This window comes from Lagenorhynchus albirostris, chromosome 15 (genome assembly GCF_949774975.1).
Source record: "Lagenorhynchus albirostris chromosome 15, mLagAlb1.1, whole genome shotgun sequence".
In the NCBI taxonomy this organism is placed as follows: Eukaryota; Metazoa; Chordata; class Mammalia; order Artiodactyla; family Delphinidae; genus Lagenorhynchus; species Lagenorhynchus albirostris.
The window spans coordinates 21,417,813-21,435,961 of record NC_083109.1 but is presented as its reverse complement, the minus strand read 5'-3'; the positions used below and the strand labels follow the sequence as shown (position 1 = coordinate 21,435,961).

The 18,149-nt window shown below is 50.3% G+C and overlaps 1 protein-coding gene across 1 annotated transcript in view; it reads right to left on the bottom strand.

The window, feature by feature from the left end:
• Window positions 1–18,149, bottom strand: part of KIAA1755 (KIAA1755 ortholog) — a 71,968-nt gene that overhangs the window by 6,952 nt on the left and 46,867 nt on the right. Inside the window, exons 6-12 of the mRNA XM_060123863.1 lie at window positions 11,235–11,358; window positions 8,620–8,713; window positions 7,632–7,715; window positions 5,942–6,058; window positions 4,127–4,225; window positions 3,149–3,297; window positions 307–445 (exon numbers count right to left, since the gene is read on the bottom strand). Coding sequence (XP_059979846.1) covers window positions 307–445; window positions 3,149–3,297; window positions 4,127–4,225; window positions 5,942–6,058; window positions 7,632–7,715; window positions 8,620–8,713; window positions 11,235–11,358 — 806 coding nt within the window. The remainder of the gene's footprint in view (window positions 1–306; window positions 446–3,148; window positions 3,298–4,126; window positions 4,226–5,941; window positions 6,059–7,631; window positions 7,716–8,619; window positions 8,714–11,234; window positions 11,359–18,149) is intronic.

Here is an 18,149-nt window from a genome sequence, read left to right as displayed (position 1 = left end):
CCTTATCGATGAGTAGGAGAAATCCTAGCATCTTGCCCACATCACTGGTAAGGGATGAGGTTGGAAAGCGGTGATGGACACAAAGGCTCTGGCCCAGGGCTTGGCGCAAAGTTGGTGTTTAAAAAATGCAGCTTCTGGAGTTATGTCTTCACCTATCAAGCACTATGGAGTGCATGTCATGTGCTCCAAGAATGCCTGCCTGCTGTCGTTTTACGAGAGCGAAGCGCCTGGCTGGGGTGGGGCCTGGAGAGGCAGGAGCCGCCCACCACCCCGTCACGTCCCAGGGCCAGCTTCCTCCTCTCTCACCTGGTGGATGGCAGCTTCCAGGCGGCCCAGGCGGACGCGGAGCTCCAGCCGCCTCAGGAGGTGGTTGGACACAGTGACGAGGACATGCAGCTGTTCATCCACGAGGCTGTACAGGGCAGCAGCTTCGGCCAGATGGCTCCTGGGAGGCCGAGGAGTGTGAGAGAAAACCCAAGATGCTGACCCCCTGCCCCGGAGCCCCAGCACTCCTGCCTAGCATAGGCATGCCTCCGCGGCTCCCACCAGCTCTGTGGCCCTGGCCTGGGTATTTCAGCTGCTGACTTGCTGTGTGAGCTTGGGCAGGTCCCTACACCTCTCTGGGCCTCAGCCTTGGCCTTCCGTGGGACTGGGAGGACCAGAGGACACAGCGAGAAACCAAATGACCCTCCCTTTCCCCAGGAGGGTATGAACTGAGCCGGAGAGATCTGGGTTCAAATCCCAGCCCTGCTACCTTCTAGTAACAGAACCTTGTGCAAACTTCTCAACCTTTCTGTCTCCATTTCTTCAGCTATAAAAAATGGGGATAACAGAACCCATTTCACAGGGGGGTTGTGAGAATTAAAGGATCTAACCCCTTGGCGCTCAACCCTGGCAACACAATTAGAACCTGCTCTGGGAGCTTTAAAAATCTCAATGCCCAGGCCCCTCCCCAACCCACCGGAGTCCTGCTCAGAGAGTGGCCTGGACCTCAGCGCTTCCCGAAGCACCTCAGGCAAACCCGCCCTCACGCACTCAAAACACTTAACACAGTGCCTGGCCCACGGTGCTGTTAGCGCTTGTTATTTCTTTTATTTTTGTTAATTAATTTTTATTGGAGTATAGTTGATTTAAAATGTTGCATTCGTTTCTGCTGAACAGCAAAGTGAATCAGTTATACATATACGTATATCCACTCTTTTTTAGATTCTTTTCCCATATAGGTCATTACAGAGTATTGAGTAGAGGTCCCTGTGCTATAGAGTAGGTCCTTATTAGTTATCTATTTTATATACAATAGTGTGTATATGTCAAGCCCGATCTCCCAATTTATCCCTCCCTCCCCCTTCCTCCTGGTAACCACAGGTTTATTTTCTACTTCTGTGACTCTATTTCTGTTTTGTAAATAAGTTCATTTGCTTATATGTGGAATCTAAAAAAATGGTACAAATGAACTTATTTACAAAGCGCTTGTTATTTCTATTGCAATGATGACAAGTGGCTGTAACACACTTCTCCACTCTGACCTCTATTTTACAGATAGGAAAACATTTACACATAGGAAAACTGATCCTCCAGAGAGAGGTTCTCACTCACACGCATGGCAGTCTGAATTGGAACTCAGTCCACGGCCTTTTCTGCACATGATTTTAAAAAATGATCAAGGCCAGCAAGACATAAATGAAGGGATGCAGATGGGATTTCAGGAAAAACTTGGGTGAAAGGAGGAATCTCAGGGCTTTCCCAACACCCCTCAAATCCCACCCCACCCTCCTCTGCCCTTGGGGTCCTTTAGAAGGAAAAGGAAAAAGAGGAGATGGAAGGAGAGCCCGTTTTCCTGGAGGGAGCCTTGCCCTAAGCCTCCTTATCTGACTGTAGCTTCCCACAGGTCACTGCCCTTCCATGGAAGGGGTGAGCACCCAGGGTGCGTGAACGGGATGGAAAATGCCAGTCTGTCTGGCAAAGGGAGGGAGAAACGGGCCGGGCAGGCAGGAGGTGCCTAAGAAACACGCAGCGGCTCACGCGGGACCACAGCGCTCCCTGGTGGAGCTGCTGGTGGCCAACGGTCTGGAGGGGCCTATGTTGGACCAAAGGGGCTTGGGGGCCCAGTCAGTGAGGCAGGGGCATGCTGGGAAAGGCAGTGCCAGCCCCACCAGGCTGTGTGAGGGGCAGTGAGGACAACTCCACACCGAGCACCAGGGTCCACTGCCGCCCAGCGCTCACATCAGCATGAATCTCTCTGTGGGCAGAGCTCAGAGTGGTGTGTTCAAGATTCTGGGCTAGGCTGCCTGGGTTCAAGTCTCAGCCCCACCACATCCAGCTGTGTGGCCCTGGGCAAGTCACTTAACCTCTCCCTGAACCTCAGGCTCCTCCACTGTAAAATGAGGATAATACTCGGAGCCCCTTCGTGGGTGGGAATTAACCACATTAATATCCTTAAAGCCCTCAGAACAATGCTGTGTTCATACTAAGTGCTGTTGAGAGGAGGAGGTTAAATAAATAAAATGTTCTTGGATTACGCAAACTTTGTAGTAGTGTTCATTCTAACAGAGATAAAATATATACAACTACCGGCTGATTTAATTCCTGACTTGCACCTCTCCTCCACCCCACTCCTAAATTTAAGAAAATTGGTTCTTTCTAGGAATGCGTATTTCTTGCTCTGTGGTTCTGTGACCCTGGCACAGCACGAGGTTCCCCTGGCCCCTGCCACGAAGGGTAGGGCAGTGCAGGGGTTAGTGCTCAGCTGGTCTGGCTGTTACTTCCCTTCGCTTAGCCTCAGGTATTTATCAGCCAAACAGGAGGATGTGAGCCTCACATGGTCTTTTGAGGAGTAAGAGGTGGGCTCTTAAAGGGGCTCAGCCCAGTGTCTGGGTCAGAGAGCATCCCTGGTCCATGACAGTGACCAGAAATGGGGGTGCTGTCCTCTGATGCCTGGACTGAGGAGGGGCCGCAGAGAAGGGACTTGCCAAGGTATAGGCTGGGGGCCCGTGATCAGGCCTCCGTCCAGGATATGGGCCCGGCAAACACCCCATCCTGGGCATCTTCAGAGCCCACCCTATGTGTCCTCTCAGCGAAGTGACCCCAGCCCCAAGTCCCAGTCTGGGGAATAGGATGGGGCGGGGAAGGAAAAGCCTGGTGTCCGTACCTGATGTCTGGGTTGAAGTTCAGCCTGCTGCCTTCCTGTCGCAGCCTGGCCAGGGTGGCTCCGCCTTCCCGCTGGAGGCCCAACAGGCCTGGGTCCCTCAGCACAGCCTCCATCAGCTCCTTGGACTTGCTCAGACACCTGGAGGCCTCCTGCCAGGGTAGGGAGGTAGCCTGTGGCTCAATCCCCACTTTCCTTCTATAACCTTCCAGGGCTCCCCACACCCCAATCACGCCTGACTCCCCTAGTTTGGCATTCAAGTTTCTACAGAAAGTCTCTAAAACATCTCCTCAAGCCGAGCTTCCTCTCATCACCGTGGCAACCTCACTGGTCCAAGCACCATCATCTCTTGCTGGGACGCCCATCCCAGCCTCTTTACTGATCTCTCTGCGGCACTCTGGCTCCCCCCACAGTCTGTTCTCTGAATGACAACCAGATGGATCTCAAAGTGTCAATCTGATCATCCCAGTGCCGCTGCTTAGAACTCTCCAGCGGCTTCTCTGCCCATTTAGAATCAAATCCCAACCCAACTCCTCCCTGATACAGCCCCGTGGATCCAGAAGATCCTCTCGTTCTATCCTCCCCTCCCCCACTCTGTTCCACACTGGCCTCCTTGCTCTTCCTGAACAGACCAAGCACAGACCAAGTCCCATGGCTCCGTCCCATCCTTCAAGGCTCAACTTCTATACCCTCCTTCCCCATTTTTCTCAATCTTACTTTCACAGCATTCAGCATCACTTGTAATGACATGTCCATTTCTGTTTATTTTTTAAATTATGACCTTTCGCACTGTACCATGAGCCCCACGAGGGCAGGGACAAGTCGATTTGCCACAGGCTGGGTCTCCAGGCCGTGACACATGGTGACTGCCCAGTAAATATCGGTTGAATGAATGAATGAAAACAAAGCCCCTTCACTGAGCCCTTGGTCCATGAAATAAGGGATGTGGTGTGGTTTCCCCACCTCAGGCTCTTGTCTCACCTGCACCCCTCCAGGGGGGTCACCCTTCTCAAACTCCCTGATGGAAGCCTTTAGCAGCGAGGAGGCCTGGCGGAGGTCAGCAAGGAAAGGGTCCAGCTTCTGCAGGAAAGGAGGCCAGAGTGGAGATGTTAGCCTGGGCCAGTGGAGAGGGTGCCTCTCCCCTCCTCCCACCAGGAGGACACGCGGGTGGTGGTTCTCAAACTTTAGCTGCATCAGAATCCCCTGGAAAGTCAGTTATAAAGCAGGCTGCTGAGCCTTCCTCCTGAGTTTCTGGTTTAGTTTCTCTGGGGTGGGGCCTGAGAGTGTGCATTTCTAACAGGTTCCCAGGTGGCCCTGATGCTGCTGGTCCAGGGACCACAGTTTGAGAACCACTCATGCTGGGAATGAGAGAGAAAAAGAGAAGACAGGCCTGACCTACTCCCAGGCCTGTGGGAGAGGGAATGGTAGGAGGGGGTGAGAGGGCAGGGGTAGAGGACATCCTCTCCGGGTCCCACTTCAGCCCAGCTCCACCACTTACTATCTCTGAGGCCTTGGGCAAGTTTCTTAACCTCTCTGTGCCTCTACTTCCTCTTCTGCAAAATGGGATCATTTCCCCATTTCCTGCCTTAGAGGCTTGCGGGAGGACTAAATGGGTTTATTTGTGCCAGGCACTTAGAATAGCACCGATACTCATCCTCATTACCAGTTTTATATGCTGGCTCTATAGGTAAGATTTCATTTAAAGGGAAGGTTTTAAAGCAAAAATATAGTTCAAAGGCCCCTGGATTAATTGGAGGCCCCTGGAGAGGGGAACTGGGGGCCTGTGGGACAAATAGGAAAAGAGATTTTTTTCAGTATATACCCTTTTGTACCATTTGAATTTTGAACACAGGGTCTATTCAAAAATAGACCCAATCTTAAAAAGAAGAGGACCAGGCCGAAAGCAAATAAGCAAACAGCCGCGTTAGACTATAGACCAGTGGTTCTCCATGCGTGATGGTTGCGTACCCCAGGGGACATTTGGCAATGTCTGGAGACACTTTTGGTTGTCATAATTTGGAGGATGCTGTTGTCAGAGTGGGTAGGGGCCAAGGATGGTGCTAATCACATGACAGTGCACAAACAGCTCCCCCAGAAAAGAATTATCTGACCCCAAATGTGAATAGTGCCGCAGTCGGGCTGCCCTGGTCTAGAGAAAGCCCTGGGCGGGCAACTATGGGCACTGGTCCTGGTGCGGTTTAAGCCCATAAGCTCCTGTGTGTGGCTGTGGAAGTTGTGCCCATCCTATGCATCCTCATGTGTTAAACTGGGCATGAGGTGCCCCCTCGCAGGGTTGCGGTGAGGAAGGATTGAGGTCACACAGGAAAGGAGCCCAGCCCTGGAAGTTTCCTTACTTCCTCCCTCTTACAGAAGGGAGCACATCTGCCTCCCTCACCAGACCCCAAGCTTCCCGAGTTTTGTGTGTCCACAAAGCAGATGTCTGTAAATGTATTTGCAGTTAACACTAACATCACTCTTAGCATGTGCCAGACACTCTTCTAAGCTCTTTACACACATGAACTCAAGCCTCACATCAGCCCCATTTCGTCACTGAGGAAGAGGGCTCCGAGAAGGTGTGTAACTTACCCAAGGTCACACAGCAGAGCTGGGATTGAAACCCAGGACTCCTGGCCCCAGAGCTTGAGCTCTTAGTCACACCACTCTGCACCCTCATTGTAAACACTTGTTGAATGACTGTCTTTGAACCTGATAAGTTCAGTGGATCCATGGGGCAGGACGGTGAAGGGAGAAACAGAAGGGGTGAGGGTGGGGGGTGAAGGCTGTGATGGTAGATACCTGGAAGAATTGCACCCATTCACCGTGGCAGTAGGGGAAGGGGCCTTCCAGGGCCATGGGCAGCTGGCTGGGGTCCACGTGGCGGCTGAGGGCCTTCAGTGAGGTCAGCACCTCTACCTGCAGACAAAGAAGCAAGTCAGAAGGACCAGGGGACTCAGTGTAGAGACAGATGCTTGAGAAGGTCCTGCCCAGACCCACGCCCCAGCACCACTCCACTTCCCATGGGTAAGACTGGCCTTGGCTTTAAGAGATGGTTTCTGGGCAAGGAATCTTCTCCGGAAACTCTGACAAATCAAAATTGAGAACCACACCCTGGGTAAGAAATGGCAAATAAACAGGATTCGTACTGCCACTGTCCTAGCCTGTGCCCGAGGCAGACATTAATCAATGACGGAACTCCTTCCTTCTGAGCTGGGCTCCTTCCCAGCACAGGTGTCCAGGCAATCAAACAAACAGACTGAAGCTGGCCCATGTCTTGTAACTTCTTTGTAATCATTGTACTGTTCTCTGGAGACCCATCAAGGTACTATCTTCTTGGGGTTGTTGAGAAAGGTCACCAAATCCTAACAGTATCCCCTAAGACGTGGAGCAGGGACTAGGTGACTGCATCTCCCCAGGCAGTGATGCTTGAGGCTTTATGCTATGAATGGCTCCAGATACCTAAGCTTGGGATGGGGAGAATTCTGTGGCGTTTTGGAGCCCATTTTTCATGCCTGGTATTTAAAGTGTGGTCCACGGACCAGCAGCACCAGCATGACTTAGGAACACGTTAGAATGCAGAATCCCAGCTCCCATCCAGAGCTACTTAATCAGAACCTGCACTTGGACAATCCCCAAGAAATTCATAGGCACCTAAAAGCTTGAAAAGTACATCTCTAGTTTACAATGTGCCTCTTTGTTAACCAGGAGGTAGAAGGAGACCTTTAGAATCATTTCCTGGGGCTTCCCTGATGGTGCAGTGGTTGAGAGTCCGCCTGCCGATGCAGCGGACATGGGTTCGTGCCCCAGTCCGGGAAGATCCCACGTGCCGCGGAGCGGCTGCACCCATGAGCCATGGCCGCTGAGCCTGCGTGTCCGGAGCCTGTGCTCCGCAACGGGAGAGGCCACAACAGTGAGAGGCCCGCGTACCGCAAAAAATATATATATAAATAAATTAAATAAAATAATTTCCTGAAACAGGGCAGAGGGCAGGGTGCCCACGCTCGTGACCGTGATACATGGCAGTGATTAAAGGGAGCTGCAGTGTTCTTTCCCGTGAAGCCCTGAATCAACTTAGCATCTAAGTTGGAGATGCTGAGAGAAACTAGGGAGAGAGATACAGGAAGGGCAAGGTGAGGTGTGGAAACGGCCCCTCTAGCTTGCTGTATGGCCTTGGACCTCAGTTTCCCCATCTGAGAAGAAGGGAGGAGGGGTTGACAAGATGAAGCTTTCAAGTGGGTTTCATGCTGCACGCAGCTCTCAATCACGTGGTCGTGCCCACCGGGAGCTGCTAGGGTTGCCAGGGAGAAATAATTCTGGGGCTGATTTGGCAATGCTTGCCCTGGGGGCTGGGCAGTAGAGTTGTAGCATCCTGGACTCGTATCTAAGGGACCTACGCTTGATTATTTCAGGGCCTCTCCTAGCTTGTGAATTCTGCCATTCTTCACCCCAGCTCAGCTCCAGCCCACCTCCCCTCCGCCGCAGCCCTCACCTGGATGTCAGATGCCTCCAGCTGGAGAGCGGCCTCCTGCTCCCCCAGGAAGAGCACAGCACGGATGGAGGTTGGGACCAGAGTCTGTTGGAGAGAATCATTTCAGAGCTGATCCGCCTAGGCTTTCACTGAGCCTCCCGGCTAAGACGTAGGCAAATGGGCCACAGGGATGGGGTGAGGGTTCCCCATGGCTGGGACCCTTATGCGGTATGGAGGGCTTGGATCCGTATTTGGAGGGTGAGTCAAATGACTTATTGGGAGTCACTGGAAGTCAAGAGAACAGCAGGTCCAAGCTGGACTGCAAACTTCCCAGGTGCCCCACCCACTCTGGGTCTCAGTTTCCCCATCTGTAAAGGGAGAAGGACTTGGGCGTGGAGGTCATGAGGTGAGCATATGCCAAACTTCCATTTACGCTGCTGCCCATGCTGGTGAGTTAGCAATCTCTTCCCTCCCCCATTCTCAGTTCATTGGCTAAGCCTAAGCCAATCAGTATGTCACATTCCCCTGACACAGAGATCGGCTGATGGATGGACAGCTGAGCGAATCTGGGCTAAGGAGACACAAAGAAACTGAGACTTCTGGGAAAAGAATCACTCTTTCCTACCGGACTTAAATGAAAGCCCATATGAAGTTAGAGCTGCAGGGAACCACACTGCCACCAAGAGGGGGACCTGGCTGAGAAGGGCACTCTCCCAGGAGAATGGGGCCAGAAATAGGGAGATAGAAACCCGATCTTGGTGGCAATATTTGAGCCCCTGAATCAAGCCATACTTGAAGTTGGGTTTAACTCCCGGACAGTCGAGTCAGATAAACCAATGAATGACCTTTGTCTTTAAGCGTGGCTGGGCTGGGGTTTCTGTTATGTGCAGCTAAGACTCCCTACCTGGGTTCCTGGTCTCAGCTCTGAGCCTCTCAGGATCTGTGAATATCCTAAGGCCCCCGGTGCTCGCAAGACTTGCGAGGCTGAGGCTGTCCGCCTCCCACTCACCTGGGTGGCCTGCAAGGCACTGACCAGACCAGGATGTGGGGGCTGTTTCCTGGCATCAATCACGACCGCCAGCCCCTTGGTTTTATCTTCAGGCCTGTGGGTGGTAAACAGAATTGACAGTCTTGCTGGATGAACTAGGGCCCTCGAGGGGGAAGGACCTAGTGGAAGGTGAGGGAAACTGGCTGCTAGAAGCCTGGATTTACTGGTGAACTCTTCATCCCATGGGACAAAGTTCCAGTGCCTCCCTGTGCCCCTGACACACACCACTTCCAGGAAGCCCTCCATGATTCTTCTCCAGGCAGAGTCCGTTATTCCCTCTTCGGCACTCCCACAGTACCTCACACAGCTCTCTCTTACACCCTAATAATCATGAACTATAAGTTACTATCCCAGTTGCAGTAGGAGTCACCTAACCTTCATCCACCCCTTTTGTGTGGGCAGAAGGTTCACTTTGTTCAAGAATCCAATTCCCTCCATATAATCACGTCCCCCCTCCGCCAGGGGCTAGTTTCTGATTGGTTGAGGCCCACAGTAGACCCAATTCCCCTGGCCAATGATTGGTTTAGATAGGGAACATGTGACATTTTCTGGCCAATGAGCTGTGAGGGGATGTTTGCTGGGGGCTTTTGGGAAAGATATCCTCTCCGTAAAAAAGTTCTTACAAAGAGACATAAGGCAGAGATACAGACTGATACATTTCCTTAGCAGGTAAGACATTTTGAATTGTAATTAGTTACTTGCAGCCAAAACACCCTCATGGGTTCACAGTGCACTTTTCAGTGATCACCTTAGGGTTTTCCAAAGTGGCCCAATTGCAGGACTTGTTAAAATACCAATTCCTCACCCCCACCCCCGCTCCACCCCCCCAAGAAATCTGTCCAGCAGGCTGGGGGTGGGGCCAGGGAGTCTATGCTTCCAAGTGCCCTGACCATTCAGCCAAGTTGGGAAAATAACCCCCAACGGCCTTCAAGCCTTACAACCACCCAGTTCACAGACAAAACCAGAGGTGGCCAGTGCGGGGGTGGAGCTATGGCAGTCACCCGGGCACGCTGTTTCACCTGTCTGGGAGGATAATAATCGTGCGGGCTTCAGGAGGCTGTGCTGAGGACTGATGGATTCATTACTGTAAAGTACTCAGGGACTGCGCAGAGTAACAGGCATGTCAATGTCTGCTGTCATCCCTATCCTGGGGGGTACACGGCGGTGCTATAGCAGACAGTGAGAGGAGGCTCTCGGAGGTGAGGCCAGGGCTCCGACTTCGTGCTCCACACCTCACCTGCCTCTCGCTATGCCCATGCTGGGAGAGAGGTTTATTTCTCCACCTACCTCCACTACCAGCCTGGATGCCCCTAGAGGTCAAGGCCCAATATAGGAGTATCTGGGTCCCTAGCATGGCCCAGCATGAAGTCTGGCCCAGGGAAGGTGCCCAGCAATGGAGTGGAGAAGCCAGCCCAGCATACGAGAACCCCATGCACAGTTCACGCTGCACCTCACCCCCACCTCTTGTGACCACGCTTGGTCCTCAGAGCCCACTTAGTCATCCCCCTTTTTCAGGGAAGCCTCAGAGAGGGGAGGTTACCTCCTACAGGTAACACAGCAAGTTGGTGGGATTCCAGCATTCTGTCTACCATGACACTTAGCACAGAATGGGGGTTTCCATCTCTTCCTCAGACCAGAAAAGCCACTCCACTTTGGACAAGAAGAAAAATCTCAGTGACCAGCAGGTGGTGGTGATGGCTCCTATGGGGTGGAGAAGGTTCCAAAGGGTTCCATCAGTCCCTCCACCCCCTACCCCAGCAGCAGAACCTCTAGGTTGGGATCTATAGCCACAGTCCCAAGCAAACACCACCTCTGAGACCGCTCTGGCTGGGGGCTGGGACTCAGAGGAAAGATGCTGCCTCTTCCCCAGCCAGTGAAACATGAAGTCCGAATGGGGGGGTGGAGGGAAGGCGAGGTGTTAGAAATCAGCCTGGTCACTCATCACTCATTCATTCTTTTACTCTCTCACTTATTCATTCATTCATCCATTCACCTTTTCCTTCATTTGTTCAAAAATATTTATAATTCATATGCCAGCTCAATTATCACCTCCTCAGAGAAGCCTTCCCTGATTTCTCAATTGAAATTAGTTGCCCCCCCCACCCTCTTCTCACTCTACAACAGTGGCTCTCAAAATGTGTCCTCAGCCCAGCAGCATCAGCATCAGGAAACTTGTTAGAAATACATGTTCTCAGTCCTTATCCAGACTTAGTGAATCAGAAACTCTGGGGGTAGGGCCCAGCCATCTGTTTTTACAGACCTCTGGATGATTCTGATGCCTGTTGACTTTGAGAACCACTGATCTACAACATCCCTGTTTTCTTCACCACATTAACACCCCTGAGAGCTGCTTGTCCATGTCTGTTTCTTGCACACCATCCACCTCCCCCGCCAGCCTGTGAACGCCCTGATGGCAGGGACCAAGTCTGTCCTGCTTTCCCCCCAGCATCTGGCTCAGGACCAGCTCTGGAAACAGATGACTGGCTGGAAGGATCTCTCCATCTGCTACCTGGTGCTGGGCTCTGGACTGAGAGGTCGAGGGGGGATGGGGTGGTCAGGCTAGCCCAGCCCCTTACCTGGGGATGGTGCACAGGTAGGAGAACAGCTTGGTGACCTCTGAGGCCGTGCACCATGGTGCCTCCCAGGGCCTCTTGGTGGTTGACACCAGAAGCAGGGGCCGCCCTGCCCTGTCTCGACCTCCTACAGGAGAAAGCACAAACACTGAGAATTTTGGTGGAGCCCCTCTACGGGAACCTGCTCTGTGGCCTCCAAGCCTTTGCCTGTACTGGTCCCTCTGCCTGGAATACCCTTTCTCCCCTCCCCCTGTGAACTCTGAACTCTTATTCATCCCTCAAGACCCAGCTCAAAAGCCACTTCCTCAGAAAAGTCATCCCTGAAACACTCCTCCATGCAGAGGCAGCCTCACCCTCCTCTGGTCACCCTCTGTACTGGGCAACCTGGGAAACGAAGCTCACGGAATGAGCTTTGGGGTCACACAGACATGGGTTTAAGTCCCAGCTTAAACCCATGTTTAAGGGACACACTGACTTGCTGTGTGCCCTTAGGCAAGTCAGTGTGTCTCTGAGTCTCAGTTTCGTCATCTGTTAAGTGGGGAGGATACAATACTGAACTTATGAAGGTATTTTGAAGACTAAATGAAACAGTTCCTGAGAAGCGCTTGACACAGGGCAAGGGCCTAATAAAAAGCAGTTGTTAGAACGATCATCATTTCTGTCCTCATCTCAGCCCCCCGTGTGCAGCCCGTGGCTGCCAGCTCACTATTTATTCTTGCTGACTTCCAGCCATGAGTTCTCCACCGACTATTTCCTGTTCCAGGAATCAGGACAGGGTGCTCCGTGTTCCCCACAGGGGTCAAGAGTCTGAGTCCCAGGGGGTCAGCACAGCCTGTCTACGCTGCGGGGAAGGGGAAGTACAGGGGGAAAGAGTCCCAGGCCTCTGGAAACTGAGCCTGTCCTGCACCCTGGGCTCGGAGACCTGCCCCCCAGAGTCACCTCTTTCAAGGCCACCCTGCGATGAGCAGGATCTACTGCATGTGGGTACAACCCTCCACAGTGTGTAAGTGTGTGAGACCCTATGTAGCTCATGAAGCCTTGGACAAACTTAACCACCTTCACAAGTGCTGCCTTACACAGGGGTGAAGCCATCTAGAGCATTCTTTCTTTCACATGTTTGAAAATTTTAAAATTTAAAAATTTAAAAATCTACATTTGTATATACATTTTATGCAAAAATATATACATTGATATATACATTTGTATATACACACAAATATATATATTTGTACATATATGTGCATATATATGTATATATATATTTTTATATCCTCTTGATATCATGGGTTTGATTTTTCCTAATATTCATTTATACTAAATTCCAAAAGGAAAACTTTTTGTTGGGGACAATATGGGAAATTTGAATATGAGCTGGGTATTGAGTAGTATTAGGAATTATTTTTAATTTTTTTAGGTGTGCTTAATGACACTGTGGTTATTAGGCAAAATGTCCTTGTAGTTAAGAGATGCACATTAAAATATTTACAGGTAAACTATGAAGATCTGTAATTTACTTTAAAATACTTCAGGGAAAAAAAAAGATGAAACATGCCAAAATGTTAAGATTTATTAAATCTGAGTAATGGGTATGTGGGTTTTCATTATCCTATAGTCTCTACTTTTCTCTATGTTTGAATTTATTCATAAAAGAAAGTTTTTAAAAAGTGAAATAATTAAACCATGAAAAAAATTACATAACTTGCAAAGTTAGAGATGTTTGTACATATCCCTCTGAAATCCTCTCAGGGCCATTGGGTCCCTCAGGTCAGGAAATGCTACATTATGTCCCTGGGCCCATTTTATTGATGAGGAGACTGAGGCCTGGAGAGAGGAAGCAGCTTCCCCGTCTGCCACAGTACCCAACTTGCCAGTTAAGGTGGGGGGTCATGCCTGATTCAGTCCTTGACCCTGGACCACACCGAGAGATGAGTTTTTGTCTGCTGTATTGGAGCTCAATCACAGTTCCAGTGGTGCTACTCCCCTGCTCTAGAACCTTCCATGGCTTCTCATGGCCTCATGCAGAAAGCACAAATTTCTCAACCTGGCACTTAAGTCTCCCCAGGATCTGCACACTCTTCCAGCCTCATTTCATATACTTTGGGTTATGACCTGAATTGTGTCCTCTCCCCCCAAATTCATATATCGAAATCTTAACCCCCTAATACCTCAAAATGTGACTGCATTTGGAGATAAGGTTTTTAAAGAGGTGATTACGTTAAAATGAGGCCATTAGGGTGGGCCCTAATCTAATATGACTGGTGTCCTTATAAGAAGAGGAAATTTGGACACAGACACACATTGGGAAGACCATGTGAGGACACAGGGAGAAGATGGCCATCTACAAGCCAAGGAGAGAGGCTCAGAAGAAACCAGCCCTGCCAACACCTTGATCTTGGACCTCTAGCCTCCAGAACTGTGAAAAAATAAATTCCTGTTGTTTAAGCCCCCCAGTCTATGACACTTTGTTAGGGCGGCTCTAGCAGACTAATACACTATGTCTCTCCTTGTCACCAATGGCTCAGCTGGAATGGGTCATCTGTCACTGCGTAAATTAGCCTGACCCTTTCCCACCTCCCCACCTTTGTTCACACTGTTCCTTCTGCCAGAGGTTCCCTTCCCTGTCCCCTCTCCATCTGGTGAAACTCTCCTCAGCTTTCAAAGTCCAGCTGAGATGCCACCTCCTCCAGGAAGACATCCTCCCTGCCCTCTAGAGAGACCTTTCTCCCACCCCAGGTTCCCCCAGCAAACCTAGGCCTCTTTTAGATCCTGCAAGACTGAGGGCTCCTTAAGGGTGTTCACTGGCTCAAACTCTTTATATCCCAGTGCTCAGCACAGGACAGGAGCCAATAATCAATGTCAGGAATTGACCAATGAATAAATGGTCAGAGTGGGGCCTCTCAAACTTTGTTGTGCTAGGGATCTTGCTACAATGCACACTGTGGTCCAGCAAGCCTGAGATTCTTCATCTCTCTCTAGCTCCACGTGATGCTGATGTATCTGATCCCCAGACCACACTTAGAGTAGCAAAGGGTTCAAGCACTCAGGACATTCCATACTGGGACACAGTGACCAGTTCAAGTGTCTGGTCCCCCCGCCAAGCTCTGCCTGGCACAGGGCTCTGCACACAGCCAGGGCCGGCTGAGCACGCAAGATGCCGTCTGAGTGCACTGCAGTGATGGACAGCTGTCCACCTGATCTGCTTACACCTGGAAGGCCCCCTTGCCCCAGATGCTACCCCGTCTGACAGCTGGTGCCAGGAATACCATCGTTAGCACCTCAGAGCCTGGCTGGAAGCTGCGCTGTTCACATTGGGTTATGATCTCAGGAAGAAATGGAGACAGCAGGTTGGGAGGTGGTGGGTGGTGTTACCCAAAGGCACTGAAAAACTTGTTGTACCTTCTAAAGCACTCCCTCCAAGTCTTGGGGTGGGGGGAATGCTAGTAATTTAACTGGCAAGCAATTTTAAAATATTGAAATATACATTTTTATATGAAAGTGTAAATATAATTCTTAATTATAAGAATTATAATAATGTATAGAAATTTTAAAGACAAAGATTTTAAAGATATGTACAGAGCAACTGAAAGCTCAGGGTGAGGTCTCAACCCCTGGGACCCTGTTCCCTCTCTTCTGCATCAGGGGCTTTTTGTGAAAAGCCCTCTCCAGAGGCTCTGTGCCTGTGGTTGGCAGACTCATGGCTCCAGAGATGTCCATTCTGGAATCCCCAGAGCCATGGATGTGCTAGCTTACCTGGCAAAGGGACTTCGCAGATGTCACTAAGGTAGGACCTTGAGATGGGGGAGATAATCTAGGCCTAGATTATCTAAGTGGGCCCAATCGAATCACATGATCCTTAAAAGTAGAGGCCCTTTCCTGGCTTCAGCCAGTCTGAGAAAGATATCAAGATAGATGAAGGGTCAGAGGGATGTGCTGTTGCTGAATGTGAAGGTGAAGGAAGGGACCACAAGCCAAGGAAGGTAGGCAGCTTCTAAAAGCTGGAAAAGACAAGGTATGGATTCTCCCCTAGAGTATCCAGAAAAGAACACAGTCCACTGACACCTTGATCTCAGCCCAGCGAGATCTGGGCTTTCTAACCTATAGAACTGTAAGATATTACATTTGTGTTTTTTAAAGCCACTGAGTTTCTGGTAATTTGCTATGACCACAATTGGAAAGGAATATGTAACTCCCACCCTCAGAATGGGAGCAGTCATTCACACCTTAGTGCTGATTAGTCTCTTTCCGGAGAACAGATCTTTGTGGAAAGTTTGGAGCTGAAGAGACCTGAGGAGAAGAAAGGAGGCAAGGAGGTGAGGGAAAGATCCTAATAGGGAAGCCTGGGATGCCTGCTTCACACGGACTGGCCTGGAGCAGATCTTGATCTTGGAGCACAGACTTTGGGGACTGTTTCCGCTACAAGGAAACTCCAATGGAAGCAAAGAGACCAGTGAGGATACTACTGTAATAGGCAAGCAACTATGCTGGTTTGGCCCCGGGTGGTGTGAAGTCATCAAATTCTGTATATAATTTGATGGAAGAGTTGACAGGACTTGCTAACAAATTGGATGTAGGGTGTAAGAGAAAATCCTCCAGGATCTAGTGTTCTAGGAAAGATTAGAAGGCTGGGAAGGGTGCAGGGGGGTGTGAAATCAGGAGTCCATCTTTGGTCATGTTAAGTTAGAGATGCCTGTTAGACATCTAAGTAGAAACATCAAGTACACGGATGGATAGATGAGTATGGAATTCATGGGCAGAGTCCAGGCTGGAAAAATAAATGTGGGGGTTATCAGTGTAGAGACAACACTTAAAACAAATATTCACCAGTGAGATGGGATGAGATCGCCAAGGAAGTGAGTCTAGGGGGAGAGGAGAAGGGGTCCAAGGACTGAGCTTTGGGGAGCCTCCAAGGTTTCCAAGTTGAGACATGAGGAGGAGGCAGCAAAGGAGGCTGAGAAGGTGTGGCCGGTGAAATAGGAAGAAACCCAGGTGAGAGTAAAGATTGAAAGACAAGTTGAGAAGGCCTTTCAGTAAGGAGGGAGCAGTCATCTGTGTCCAATGCTGCTGATGGGTCAAGGATGATGAGGACTGAGAATTGACGATTGGATCTAGAAACATGGAAGTCATTGGTGACCTTGAAAAGACCTGCTCCAATGTCAAGATGGAGCAAATACTCTGATTAGAGTGAGTTGAAGAGAGACTAAGAGGAGAGGAGGTACTGAGATACGGAGCACAGACAACTCCTATGTGGGGTTTTGATGTAAAAGAAAGATGAGAATAGGGGCCTAGAATGGGTCATTCCAAGCTGGGCACGCTCTTATGCTTATGGAAATGGTCCAATGGAGAGGAGGAAAGGTGATTACGTAGAGAAGAGAGGAGAATCTTGCCAGAGGGATGTCTTTGAGTAGGTGGGGAGGTGCAGTGCACCAGTGGAGGGATTGTTCCCTGTATCTGGAATAGGATGCTGAGGGGGTGGGTACCGATGCAGGTAGGTAGCTAAATGGGGTGGCAGGAGTTTGTGGACGTTCCTTTTGATTGTTTCTACTTGCTCAGTGAAACAAGAAGGAAGGTCATCAACTGAGAGTAAGGCTGAGGGAGATGGTGGTGAAGGTCAGAGGAGGGAGCAGGTGTGAAATCGTCATTCAGGAAGGACAGTGGGGGCACCTTTCAAGACTCTGGAAGAGTAACAGGATCCATGGGCACCAGTGGTACCCACTGGAGGCCAGTGATCAGGAATCAAATGGGCAACCAGTCGGTGTGGTTATGCGGACTTTCTGGCTTCGTTCAGCTGTAAAGGTGCAAGGGGGGGAAGCAGGCAGAGAGTTGGATTTAACTGAGGTTGGGATTTCTCCAGGAAGGTACGAAGGCAGAAGAGAAAGGCAAGGGAGATCAGAGTGTTTAAAAGGAAGTGATCACATTGATGAACCATGGAAGGCAGGCTGGGAAGGAGGAAGTGGGGACATGATGGAGGGTGGGGAGGGACAGTGAAAAGGTGGTTGGATCAATGGGTTGAGAGTTCTGGGGGACAAAAGGGCTATTAAAATTGAGGTAATGTGCGATCTGGGAAGAGAGACATAGTAATGAGGGAGGGAGCAGTGAGTTATGGGGGACGGCCATGGGAGGAGTAGCTGGGGTAATGAGGACAAGATCGCTGATGAAGAGGAGGTCGAGGAAGGGAATGGAAAGAACGTCCATGTGGAGAATGTTCATTCACTCCGATATTTTTGAGCAGCGACAATGTGCCAGGCACTGTTCGGGCACTTGGGACCCATCAGTATATGTTGCAAGCCAAACAAATTACAAGAGAGTAATTGTGGAAAGAGTGACAGCGAGTCAGGTCCAATCTGCTTCCTCTCCTTCTCCTCTTACACAAGGAGGAGCATGAGGCTCAGAGAGGGCAAGTGACTCTTCCAGGGTCACACAGGGAGCTAGGGGTAGAGCTGGAACTGGAATGAAGGTCTCCAGCCTCTAAGAACAGGGACTTTGACGTATAAAACCTGAGCTCCTGTAACATGACAGCCCTAAAAGGATCGTGAGATTCTGTGTACATTAATATGGGAATAAACAGCATGAGCTTCAACAACGATGACCAAGAAGATGACAGACGATGCTCCCCAAAGCTTCGAAATGACAGAGCAATGTCCCCACAGACGTGTCCTGCAGAGATTTAGAAGTCTATGAAGTAAAAGAGAATTGCAGAACAGTCAGTTCCCAGAAAGCACAGTGGTTTCTCTTGCTGCCAGAACTTTGCACATGCTGTTCCCTCAGCTTGGAACACCATTCCCACCACTTTACATGGATAACACCTACTCATACTACAGGACTGAGCTTCACATTACTTCCTCCACCCCAAGCCTGGGCCAGGGGCCTCATCTGTCCTCCCACAGCCCCCTGTACTGCCCCACAGTCACAATTTCTTTA